Consider the following 13,969-nt stretch of genomic DNA (forward strand, 5'->3'; position numbering starts at 1 on the left):
TGCTGTCTGTCAGTATCCTCTGCCTCCTCTACTGTCCGCAGTGCTCTCTGTCAGTATCCTCTGCCTCCTCCACTGTCCGCAGTGCTGTCTGTCAGTATCCTCTGCCTCCTCCACTGTCCGCAGTGCTGTCTGTCAGTGTCCTCTGCCTCCTCCACTGTCCGCAGTGCTCTCTGTCAGTATCCTCTGCCTCCTCTACTGTCCGCAGTGCTCTCTGTCAGTATCCTCTGCCTCCTCTACTGTCCGCAGTGCTCTCTGTCATTATCCTCTGCCTCCTCTACTATCCGCAGTGCTCTCTGTCAGTATCCTCTGCCTCCTCCACTGTCCGCAGTGCTCTCTGTCAGTATCCTCTGCCTCCTCTACTGTCCGCAGTGCTCTCTGTCAGTATCCTCTGCCTCCTCCACTCTCCGCAGTGCTCTCTGTCAGTATCCTCTGCCTCCTCTACTGTCCGCAGTGCTCTCTGTCAGTATCCTCTGCCTCCTCCACTGTCCGCAGTGCTGTCTGTCAGTATCCTCTGCCTCCTCTACTGTCCGCAGTGCTCTCTGTCAGTATCCTCTGCCTCCTCTACTGTACGCAGTGCTCTCTGTCAGTATCCTCTGCCTCCTCCACTGTCCGCAGTGCTCTCTGTCAGTATCCTCTGCCTCCTCCACTGTCCGCAGTGCTGTCTGTCAGTGTCCTCTGCCTCCTCCACTGTCCGCAGTGCTGTCTGTTTTTACAAGATAAGAGCTCCTGTATCTGTCTTCCGAGTGCTTCTCAGACATTCGCTAGCTACTATCTCACTCAGGGAAGGATTGTTTACCCTCATGCCAATATTAATGTTCCATTTGACATTGCACAATTTTATGATGCAATGATTTGCATCCACAAGAATAATATCTCGCCGTACACACCTCTGTAGCTGTCCACACCTCTGTAGCTGTCCACACCTCTGTAGCTGTCCACACCTCTGTAGCTGTCTACACCTCTGTAGCTGTCTACACCTCTGTAGCTGTCTACACCTCTGTAGCTGTCCACACCTCTGTAGCTGTCCACACCTCTGTAGCTGTCCACACCTCTGTAGCTGTCCACACCTCTGTAGCTGTCTACACCTCTGTAGCTGTCTACACCTCTGTAGCTGTCTACACCTCTGTAGCTGTCCACACCTCTGTAGCTGTCCACACCTCTGTAGCTGTCCACACCTCTGTAGCTGTCCACACCTCTGTAGCTGTCCACACCTCTGTAGCTGTCTACACCTCTGTAGCTGTCCACACCTCTGTAGCTGTCTACACCTCTGTAGCTGTCTACACCTCTGTAGCTGTCCACACCTCTGTAGCTGTCCACACCTCTGTAGCTGTCTACACCTCTGTAGCTGTCCACACCTCTGTAGCTGTCCACACCTCTGTAGCTGTCCACACCTCTGTAGCTGTCCACACCTCTGTAGCTGTCCACACCTCTGTAGCTGTCTACACCTCTGTAGCTGTCCACACCTCTGTAGCTGTCTACACCTCTGTAGCTGTCCACACCTCTGTAGCTGTCCACACCTCTGTAGCTGTCCACACCTCTGTAGCTGTCCACACCTCTGTAGCTGTCCACACCTCTGTAGCTGTCCACACCTCTGTAGCTGTCTACACCTCTGTAGCTGTCCACACCTCTGTAGCTGTCCACACCTCTGTAGCTGTCCACACCTCTGTAGCTGTCCACACCTCTGTAGCTGTCTACACCTCTGTAGCTGTCCACACCTCTGTAGCTGTCCACACCTCTGTAGCTGTCTACACCTCTGTAGCTGTCTACACCTCTGTAGCTGTCCACACCTCTGTAGCTGTCTACACCTCTGTAGCTGTCCACACCTCTGTAGCTGTCCACACCTCTGTAGCTGTCCACACCTCTGTAGCTGTCCACACCTCTGTAGCTGTCTACACCTCTGTAGCTGTCCACACCTCTGTAGCTGTCCACACCTCTGTAGCTGTCTACACCTCTGTAGCTGTCTACACCTCTGTAGCTGTCCACACCTCTGTAGCTGTCCACACCTCTGTAGCTGTCCACACCTCTGTAGCTGTCTACACCTCTGTAGCTGTCCACACCTCTGTAGCTGTCCACACCTCTGTAGCTGTCCACACCTCTGTAGCTGTCTACACCTCTGTAGCTGTCTACACCTCTGTAGCTGTCCACACCTCTGTAGCTGTCCACACCTCTGTAGCTGTCCACACCTCTGTAGCTGTCTACACCTCTGTAGCTGTCTACACCTCTGTAGCTGTCCACACCTCTGTAGCTGTCTACACCTCTGTAGCTGTCCACACCTCTGTAGCTGTCCACACCTCTGTAGCTGTCCACACCTCTGTAGCTGTCTACACCTCTGTAGCTGTCCACACCTCTGTAGCTGTCCACACCTCTGTAGCTCTCCACACCTCTGTAGCTGTCCACACCTCTGTAGCTGTCCACACCTCTGTAGCTGTCCACACCTCTGTAGCTGTCCACACCTCTGTAGCTGTCCACACCTCTGTAGCTGTCTACACCTCTGTAGCTGTCCACACCTCTGTAGCTGTCTACACCTCTGTAGCTGTCCACACTTCTGTAGCTGTCCACACCTCTGTAGCTGAATGACATTGACATGATGAAATGTGTCAGAACGCCTTCAAAATGAAGTTAAGCTCCTGGTGAAATTACAGATAATACCAAAAAAATGATCTTGTTAGTGAGATCCTCAGTTTAAAGTGTTTATCAGATACATTGTGTCTGCGTTTAACTTCAGAAAAAATACAACAAATAGTTTAATATCCTCTTGTGGAATTCCTCTGTCTGTTGCTGTCTAGCTGTGAAACTAAAGGGCTGTGGGAATCAAAACTCTTTCAAGTTTTATCTTGAATGTTTTTTATTTTTTTATTTAACTAGGCAAGTCAGTTAAGAAGAAATTCTTATTTTCAATGACGACCTAACCGGGAACTGTGGGTTAACTGCCCTGTTCAGGGGCAGAATGACATATTTCTTTTTTACCTTGTCAGCTCATGGATTCAATCCAGCAACCTTTCAGTTACTGGCCCTACGCTCTAACCACTAGGCTACCTAGTAATGAATAATTTTTCCTTCTGTTACTGTAGAATACATAATTATGGGTCAATTTCATTCTTATACTGCTTCAGCCCTTGGTTGAACTGCACCCCTGTACTTCCTTAACCTTATTCAACCGTTGATGTCTTATTTTACCTGACACCGGCATGCCGTATGTTCTTTTGACTTTCTACAAGCATGCATCAACATCTTGCAGTACAACCCCAAAAATATTATAAACTGGGTGGTTTGAGCCCTGAATGCTGATTGGCTTGCAGCCGTGGTATATCAGACCGTATACCACGGGTTTGACAAAATACTTTTTTTTTTTACTGCTCTAATTACATTGGTAACCAGTTTATAATAGCAGTAAGGCACCTCGGGGGTTTGTGATATATGGACAATATACCACGGCTAAGGGCCTACGATGTGTTGTACCTGAGAACAGCCCTTAGCCGTGGTATACTGGCCATATACCACACCTCCTCGGGCCTTATTGCTTAATTAACCCATTCTCAGCCAGTATGTCCTTCTCTCTGACCTACACCCAGACTGCACGCCGGGTCCATGTCTTAAGACTAACATAAACAGATCTATTTGTCACCCAATACCAATGACCGAGGGAATGTCGTCACCCGACTGCTCCTCCCGACTGTCTGTTTTATAGCCTCTGGTTGTAGTGTGTACAAATTGAAGTGGCGTTGTTCTCTCATTTTATATGGACATTTATATTTTGATAGTTTATCATATTTTTTTACATATTTTTGGATCGATGTTCAAATTGATAAATTACATTTTTATTATGAATATGATTTTTGGGGGTGAATTACTTAGTTTTCTTTACTACTTTGTTATGGTAAACATTAGTTTTGACCACTTTGAATCAGATGTGAGTATTTGGAATCACATTTTTTGAAATTATTATAGAATAATTTAAAAGTTAATCTTAATTTGGGAGATTTGGAACTACTTCAGCGAATGGACTGTGTGCTTTAGACCACTGCTAATAATCTAAAAACAAAAACATCAAGTGATCCACCATTTTGTCAAAACCAGTCCATTAAAGTTGACACAACATTTGGTGAAGTGGTGAAGTGGTTCCAGATCCATATAAAGGTATTCCTTGGTTTTTCAGATTTTTGAGAGCTATTTTGAAAAAACAATTACACTTTAAAAAAAAATTTAATGATTGATTGATTGTAAAAAAAAAAAAAACTGCATGGCTAAGAAGTTGCAGTTCAGGGTTTGTCAGACTGTCAGTGTCAGTAGAGTTCTGTTTTTCTCTGTAGATGGGCACGTATGCATAAGCTCACTGGTTGTATGTCCCCATCCCTTCCTTACAGCCAAAAGCTCTAACGCCGCCCGACTTCCTCGTACTGCCTGTACATGGACATGGCAACTGACTTATACTGTCACCCTCATCATCCTCATCTCCTCTGTAGTATGTTCATAGGCCACTCCCCCTAAAGAACAAATACAAACTAAGCAAAAACTTCTAATTAATAGAAAGTACATATTTATTGAGAAGTCAATGCGAAAACGTATAGATGTACAGTTTTCTTTTGAAAAACTGGATTACTTATAGAAGAAAAAAATTCTAATTATGTTGCCGTTTATTTTTCATGTTATGTGGTGTGGATGTAAGTGCTGTTCCCTCCCTGCATTTCATGACTAAAGAAAAAATAAACAAGACGTCCAATTGCTAAATTGTTCTTGATCTATACAAAACTATACTGAGCCAAGAACATTCTCACACAACTTTCTTTTGTAAACTTTTTTTTCATGCCAAAATCATGCGGTGATTGTTGATGTAAGTTGACAAAGACTATGTGGTTTCTTCCTTGAATAATGTTTTAGTGGGCTGTTATGATGTTTAAAACAGACTTGTTTTTTGTTTACGTTTGCTTTGTACAACATGCAGCTAATCTTAATGTATTAGATCCAACTGTTCTCCTAGTTTGTCTAACATAGTAGTGTTTGCCGTAATTTGTGAGTGATAAACTATTAATGTTTGTTTGCCTTGATTTAAATTTAATTTTTTTATAATTTGAAATTTGCATTAGTTTGTAATGCTTAGAGATAAGATAGCCTTGGTAGTGTACTGTATACACATACCTTGATGGCAGTGGGATTTGGCAGCTGCAATGACAACCTGAATGTTCATAACTTCCCTTTTGAGAAACAGACCATACCTACACTCGCCTTTTAACGCTAAACCAAACTCAGCATGTGATTGGATACCACTGTATTTTCCTCCAAAAATTATTGTTATCCTTTAGAAAACAATGGGGATTTGTTACTTCATACAGTATGTTGGCCTCCACACACACACACACACACACACACACACATTTAATGCACATTCTTTATCGTCATTATCCTCTAAAATTAACCAAGTGCCGACAACATGTGTGGATTTGCAAGTCTAATTTCAACCTGTTGGTTCCCAGTACAGCTCTAATCACTACAAAAAGCTCTTCATTGCTCTTGCGTTGTTTTCTTAGGTTATTAATGAAATACTTCGTTTGAAGCTGGGAACAATGTTGCTGGCAGAATGTTGTATTGCGTGGCTTGGTTTATAGTTAAAATAATGCTCTCTGAAGTGCAAGGAGATCCGCCGGATAGTTATTTGTTTACATTCACTGATTACTTACAATTAATTAGTGGGCATATGAAAGAACCTGTTGTTTGTTAATTATTCAATATAGATACTCACAGGGCATTTGTTGACTTTTCAGAAACGATAAAGTGCTTTTGAAACCTTATTTAATTTAAAGTGCAAGTCAAATTATTTTGGTATCATTTTCACTAAAGACCCCCTTTGCTGGGGTGAAAAAAATGAATTTAATTGAATAACGAGCACTTTGTGCAAGTGTAACTTGATTATGAAAGCCCCCAGTGATTCATGCTACACTACATCATATTGTGAGTTGATCAGATGGTTACATCGCAAATACACCCAAATAATCACACAGGTATGATAGACACCCCCTCCAGAATGATATACACCCCCTCCAGAATGATACAGACACCCCCTCCAGAATGATACAGACACCCCCTCCAGTATGATAGACACCCCCTCCAGAATGATAGACACCCCCTCCAGAATGATACAGACACCCCCTCCAGAATGATACAGACACCCCCTCCAGAATGATACAGACACCCCCTCCAGAATGATACAGACACCCCCTCCAGAATGATACAGACAACCCCTCCAGAATGATACAGACACCCCCTCCAGAATGATACAGACACCCCCTCCAGAATGATACAGACACCCCCTCCAGAATGATACAGACACCCCCTCCAGAATGATACAGACACCCCCTCCAGAATGAAACAGACACCCCTCCAGAATGATACAGACACCCCCTCCAGAATGATACAGACACCCCCTCCAGAATGATACAGACACCCCCTCCAGAATGATAGACACCCCCTCCAGAATGATACAGACACCCCCTCCAGAATGATACAGACACCCCCTCCAGAATGAAACAGACACCCCCTCCAGAATGATACAGACACCCCCTCCAGAATGATACAGACACCCCCTCCAGAATGATACAGACACCCCCTCCAGAATGATACAGACACCCCCTCCAGAATGATACAGACACCCCCTCCAGAATGAAACAGACACCCCTCCAGAATGATACAGACACCCCCTCCAGAATGATACAGACACCCCCTCCAGAATGATAGACACCCCCTCCAGAATGATACAGACACCCCCTCCAGAATGATACAGACACCCCCTCCAGAATGAAACAGACACCCCCTCCAGAATGATAGACACCCCCTCCAGAATGATACGGACACCGCCTCCAGAATGATAGACACCCCCTCCAGAATGATACGGACACCGCCTCCAGAATGATAGATACCCCATCCTGAATGATACAGACACCCCCTCCAGAATGATACAGACACCCCCTCCAGAATGATACAGACACCCCCTCCAAAATGATACAGACACCCCCTCCAGAATGATACAGACACCCCCTCCAGAATGAAACAGACACCCCCTCCAGAATGATAGACACCCCCTCCAGAATGATAGACACCCCCTCCAGAATGATACGGACACCGCCTCCAGAATGATAGACACCCCCTCCAGAATGATACGGACACCCCCTCCAGAATGATAGACACCACCTCCAGAATGATACAGACACCCCCTCCAGAATGATACAGACACCACCTCCAGAATGATACAGACACCCCCTCCAGAATGAAACGGACACAGCCTCCAGAATGATAGACACCCCCTCCAGAATGATAGACACCCCCTCCAGAATGATAGACACCACCTCCAGAATGATAGACACCACCGCCAAAATGATAGACACCACCTCCAGAATGATAGACACCACCTCCAGAATGATAGACACCACTTCAGAGAATGATACAGGCACCACCTCCAGAGTGATAGACACCACCTCCAGAATGATACAGACACCACCTCCAGAATGATAGACACCACCTCCAGAATGATACAGACACCTCCTCCAGAATGATAGACACCACCTCCAGAATGATAGACACCACCTCCAAAATGATACAGACACCACCTCCAGAGTGATAGACACCACCTCCAGAATGATACAGACACCACCTCCAGAGTGATAGACACCACCTCCAGAATGATACAGACACCACCTCCAGAGTGATAGACACCACCTCCAGAATGATACAGACACCACCTCCAGAGTGATAGACACCACCTCCAGAATGATACAGACACCACCTCCAGAGTGATAGACACCACCTCCAGAATGATACAGACACCACCTCCAGAATGATAGACTCCACCTCCAGAATGATACAAACACCGGACATAAATCACCCAAGGGTACATGACACATGCACAGAAAGGAGATCAGAGAGTGAACATTCAGCTGTCATTGATCTGCCCTATGAAATCCTGTCATTATGGAAGCTATATAGAGCCATTCAAAAGGCTAGAGGCTGGGGTCGACTGGGGAGCCAGACCTTTCCAGATCCGTCCATGGGGGTTACTGACACTGTATGGTAATCTAGCCAGTTAGGACTTCTGTCAGTCACACATATCTTATTGTAGAATTATAAATGCATCCAGGTTTAAGCCACCGTGCTGCTTGTTTTCCGTTTTCAAATAAGGATACAGTAATTACACATCAGCTACGTGATAACTATTTTTTTTCAAAGGTAAATACTACTAAAATCCACATTATGCTGGCCTCTATTGGTTATATCTTTTCTTAAGTCCTTTTTGTTGTTGATTGAACCTTAATGTCTGGCTCACCCTCACACCTCCTGTAGCCTTTTCAACCTTTTTTTTCCTTTGCCTTTTGTTTTGTTTTCTGGCATGTTTATTCTTATTTAAAGCTGTGTTATGTAGGTACAATTTGTGTACATGATTTTTTTGTTTTGTTTTGTACAGTATCATGTTGTACTTTTATTTTACCTCTTTTCCGTTTTGGGTGAATGTGATAGCTAGATAAATGTGTGTGGTTGCCAAGATGTCCTTACTTCTGTCTAACATGTATTTTGTCTGTCTCTACGTCTAGGAGGTGAATTAGTCATCCCTGTACTCTTAGAGGACCAATTAGTGCTACCCCCGTCCATCCCCCTCCCAACTCTCTGCCCACCCCTCACCATAATTGAAACCACCAAAGAGTCCCTGTCCACGGCCACTGAGGCCGGGGTACCTTGCTTGTCGGACCGAGGCAGCGATGATTGTGATGATTGTGATGATGATGATGATGATGGCTTGGTGATATCTGGGTATGATTTCGACTCTAACCTGCCTCCTACTGATGATGAAGAGCTTTACGCCACCTTCTCCTTGGTAACAGATAAGACCTTGTCCACGTCGGCTTTTGAAGGTGGCTACAAAGCTCACCAGCCCAAGTGGGAAACCAAGGACTTTAGACCTAACAAACCATCCTCAGACCGCGGTAGGACTACCACTACCGCCGTGCTGCCACTAGCACCCGACCAGAGCCGCTACACCTCCACCGCAGCCCTGCACCACGCGTCACCCGCCAAGCTGCCAGCCGGCAAAATGAATAACCGCGAGCTAAAACCCCATCCAGACGTAGTGTTGCTCCCGTTGCCCACCCTACCCTATGAGGTAGACAGCACCAAGCAGAGGGCTCCTGTAATAACCTCCCCCATGTTCCATACTGTACCCACAGCCCTGCCCACCCAGCCCGGCGTCAACCGAGTCCCGGGACCCCCGGAAGTGTCCCGCCAGTCTAGCAGCACCATCGGGATGGTCGTCGGGATAGTGGCGGCCGCCGCCCTGTGCATCGTCATCCTCCTGTACGCCATGTATAAGTACAGGAACAGGGACGAGGGCTCCTACCAGGTGGACGAGAGCAGGAATTACATCACCAACTCGGCAACGCAGAGCAACGGAGCCGTCCTGAAGGACAAACAGCAAAGCTCGAAAGGCGTCAAAGGAAAACAGAAAAACAAGGACAAGGAGTATTACGTTTGAGTGACGGACGTTGAGAGATGAAAAGGAAGAGAAAGACAGGTATAGAGAAATATAGAACTGTAATTAACAGTTACCTTCTAAGGAGCTGCGATGACAAAATATGGTAAAAACTAGAACCGTTACTTGATACTGTGTAGAGTGAACTTTGACATGTGTTGTAATATCCAAGAAGACTTACTATTGTAAGCATACAGAGAAGGCTAATAGCATCTTTTGAGACCTTCCTCTTCTGTCTGGTCGTGTACAACTACTTCACAGCGACTGCATCATCATCCTAAGGGACTTTTAGAACTATGTGATCCTTGGCGTAAAATATTTTTTGGGGGTTTGTTTTTGTAAACCTGTACAAAATGAAAGATGTTCGTTAATCTTGACCGTCTTCAGCATGTAAGCAACATGTAGTGCTTTATCAAGAGCGGGTCAGGATGAAAAGGATCATTGTAAAGTCAATGGAGAAAAAAAATGGACTACTGCTGTTAAAAGATATCGTACATTTTTTTATTGTATGGATGGTTTCGACGTTATAAAAGTGTGGTGTCTACGCAACAAATAAAAAAAAACATCTACTACTCTATGTATCAAATGACACCAAGTGAGCTTAAATGGCTGAGGAAAGATCTCTTAGGATCTCTTCAGATCTCAGAGCTCTGTTGTCTGTCCTCTGATCTCAACATGATTACTCTCGTTGTGTGACAGACGGACAGAGTGACACTGACGTGTGATCCTGGCGAGAAGTGGTTGCTTGTTCTTGTCTCGGTTAAAAGCAACTGATTGTAATGCATGTAATCCATTCTACCAAAATTGTACAGTACAGTAAAATATACCACTAGAGTACAATATACCATGACAGTACATACCAGTACAGTATATTGTACAGTACAGTACATACCAGTACAGTATATTGTACAGTACAGTACATACTAGTAGAGTATATTGTACAGTACATACCCGTATACTGTACAGTACAGTACATACCAGTACAGTATATTGTACAGTACAGCACAATATATAAACTTTGCTTGAACAGTCCTTTTCTCTCTAAAGGCCAAACTTTATACTTCGTCATCATCAAGACCCCACAACTTTTTTGATTTTATTCCCTAAAAACGTCAACAATGAAAATATGAGTATCCCTAAAGATAAAATGGTCTGTTGGTTTGCAGTCGTGCTGGTTGTGTCTTTTGCAGGCCTCTGTGTGTTTGTTAATCACCTCTCGTTCTATTTTCTATGGAGCTGTCCCATCGAGGACAGAATGCAGTACTATAACACTGTTAATGATGTCTATACAGAAATAAAGCTAACGTGAAAAGTGTGAATTCTATCTGTCACAGTCAAAACTGTGTCAAACAAACACATTTGTTTACATATTTTATTACATTATAGCCGTTGTACTTTGTAGGTACTAGCTATTGTACATAACCATCTAAGTTGTAATTTTTTTGTAATTATACTGTACAGACTGATCATATGGTTTATCAGTGTATTTCATGAAGAAACATCTATAACTGTTAACTGACGTGAAAAAAGACTTTGAGAATACACATTTAGTAAAGAAAGGAGAACACTATGTCAGGATAAAGCTCTAATCGCAGATGTTTCTAAGTGTCAATCAAATACAAGATGGCCGATCTTAATTGTACAAATGCTTTCTTCTTCTTCTCTGGTTATTTTAGTGTTAGTTATATTTTGAAAAGATTAAAGAGAAGCTATATTAATGGGAGACTATAGCTGTTGGATGCGCAGTTCAGACAATCTCCTTAAACACAGTGTGATTCTTACCTCCAGGTCTGGACACTAACATTCATGACGAATCATTTGCTTTTCATATTTGTTTTACATATTTTTGTTATACAGTGCCTTGCAAAAGTATTCATCCCCCTTGGTGTTTTTCCTATTTTGTTGCATTACAACCTGTAATTTAAAATGATTTTTATTTGGATTTCATGTAATGGACATACACAAAATAGTCCAAATTGGTGAAGTGAAATGAAAAAAAATCACTTGTTTCAAAATATGTCAAACAAAATAAATACGGAAAAGTGGTGCGTGCATATGTCTTCAACCCCTTTGCTATGAAGCACCTAAATAAGATCTGGTGCAACCAATTACCTTCAGAAGTCACATAATTAGTTAAATAAAGACCACCTGTTTCCAATCTAAGTGTCACATGATCTCAGTATATATACACCTGTTCTGAAAGGCCCCAGAGTCTGCAACACCATTAAGTAAGGGTCACCACCAAGCAAGCGACACCATGAAGACCAAGGAGCTCTCCAAGTAGGTCAGGGACCAAGTTGTGGAGAAGTACAGATCAGGGTTGGGTTATAAATAAATATCAGGAACTTTGAACATCCCACGGAGCACCAATAAATCCATTATTTAAACATGGAAAGAATATGTCACCACAACAAACCTGCCAAGAGAGGGCCACCCACCAAAACTCACGGAACAGGCAAGGAGGGCATTAATCAGAGAGGCAACAAAGAGACCAAAGATAATCCTGAAAGAGCTGCAAAGCTCCACAGCAGAGATTGGAGTATCTGTTCATAGAACCACTTTAAGCCGTACACTCCACAGAATTGGGCTTTATGGAAGAGTGGCCAAAAAAAGCCATTGCTTAAAGAAAAAAAATTGCAAATACGTTTGGTGTTCGCCAAAAGGCATGTGGGAGACTCCCCAAACATATGGAAGAAGGTACTCTGGTCAGATGAAACTCAAATTTAGCTTTTTGGCAATCAAGGAAAACGCTATATCTGGCGCAAACCCAACACCTAGCATTACCCCTAGAACACCATGCCCACAGTGAAGCACGGTAGTGGCAGCATCATGCTGTGTGGATATTTTTCATCGGCAGGGACTGGGAAACTGGTCAGAATTGAGGAAATGATGGATGGCGCTAAATACAGGGAAATTCTTGAGGGAATCCTGTTTGTCTTCCAGAGATTTGAGTCTGGGACGGAGGTTCACCTTCCAGGAGGACAATGACCCTAAGCATACTGCTAAAGCAACATTCAAGTGGTTTAAGGGGAAACATTTAAATGTATTGGAATGGCCTAGTCAATGCCCAGACCTCAATCCAATTGAGAATCTGTGGTATGACTTAAAGATTGCTGTACACCAGCAGAACCCATCCAAGTTGAAAGAGCTGGAGCAGTTTTCCCTGAAGAATGGGCAAAAATCCCAGTGGCTAGATGTGCCAAGCTGATAGAGACATATCCCAAGAGACGTGCAGCTGTAATTGCTTGTCTTATTTCTTGTTCGTTTCACCAAAAAATATATTTTTCATCTTAAAGGGGTAGGTATGTGCTGTAAATTGAATGATACATTTCAGGTTAAAGGCAACAAAATAGGAAAAATTGCAAGGGGTGTGAATACTTTCGCAAGCCACTGTATATATACTGTATATGTATATATATTTTCAGGATCCTTATATTTTTATATATTTTATTTGATTTAATTTGTGACTATGGCCAGACTGTTTGTAATCACTGACACTTTGGTATTTTTGTCATCTTTAGTTTTATTAGATTATTATTATTTTGGGGTATTTCAATATTGTTTTCTATTAGTTTTTATATTTTTTCATGCTCTTTTTTTCCATGAATTGCTTTGCAATAAAATGTTCTTCCCAAACGTGTGTTCAAGTCACTTCTTTGAATAACGAGTTGAGCTGACAGACGTTTTCCACTGTTTAGTCGTCAGTCTAGCGGAAATATTTGATGAATGTAGAAGTGTTTCCCCCACCTGGAAAGCTATAACCTTTCACCTGGAATAGGTATTTATGTCTGAGAGAAACCCATATGATACACAAACACAAAAGTATAATAACACATATACAAGTATGATGATACAAAAACATTTTTAAAGCCTTTTCATACTTTATAATATGTCCATAAATAGTTATAATCTCTTTTAGGAATATTTACTCAAAATATTTCACCTTCTTTATTACTTTACCAAACATATCATGACATTAGTGATAGTCAAAGTCTGTTACATTTGTGAACGTCTAACTCAACATTGGGGCCATGTAAACATGGTGCGTCCCTCCTATAGACAAGGGAAGAAGGACTGTGTGAAAAGATTGATTTTGTCGTTCTGAGCATGTGCAAAGTGTCTGCCTCTGACGTCAAACAAATGTTAGACTTCCACACAAAATGACGTCTTTACTTATTTTAAGTTCAAGGAAGTGTGTAGGTCACTTTTTTTTTATCGTAGACCTATGAAAGTTATGCTCCAGACAAATTCAGTGATTGCTTTGCCATGTCTGTGTCGTGAAGCAGTCGAACTGGATATACAGTAGCAGTCTAAAGTTTGGACACACCTACTCATTCAAGGGTTTTTCTGTATTTGTACAATTTTCTACATTGTAGAATAATAGTGAAGACATCACATCTATTAAATAACACATATGGAATCATGTAGTAACCAAAAAGTCTTGAACAAATCTAAATATGT

General features: G+C 43.0%; 1 protein-coding gene across 2 annotated transcripts in view; it reads left to right on the forward strand.

The window, feature by feature from the left end:
• LOC139563439 (neurexin-3a-like) overlaps nt 1-13,144 on the forward strand; it is a 650,445-nt gene extending 637,301 nt beyond the window's left edge. Inside the window, exon 24 of one of the 2 annotated variants that reach the window (XM_071382111.1) lies at nt 8,577-13,144. In XM_071382111.1, coding sequence (XP_071238212.1) covers nt 8,577-9,511 — 935 coding nt within the window. In that variant the 3' untranslated portion in view covers nt 9,512-13,144. The remainder of the gene's footprint in view (nt 1-8,576) is intronic. The other variant, XM_071382110.1, reaches the window with a different exon arrangement.
• Nucleotides 13,145-13,969: the final 825 nt, after the last annotated feature.

The sequence above is a fragment of the Salvelinus alpinus genome, chromosome 34 (assembly GCF_045679555.1).
Source record: "Salvelinus alpinus chromosome 34, SLU_Salpinus.1, whole genome shotgun sequence".
Taxonomy (NCBI): Eukaryota; Metazoa; Chordata; class Actinopteri; order Salmoniformes; family Salmonidae; genus Salvelinus; species Salvelinus alpinus.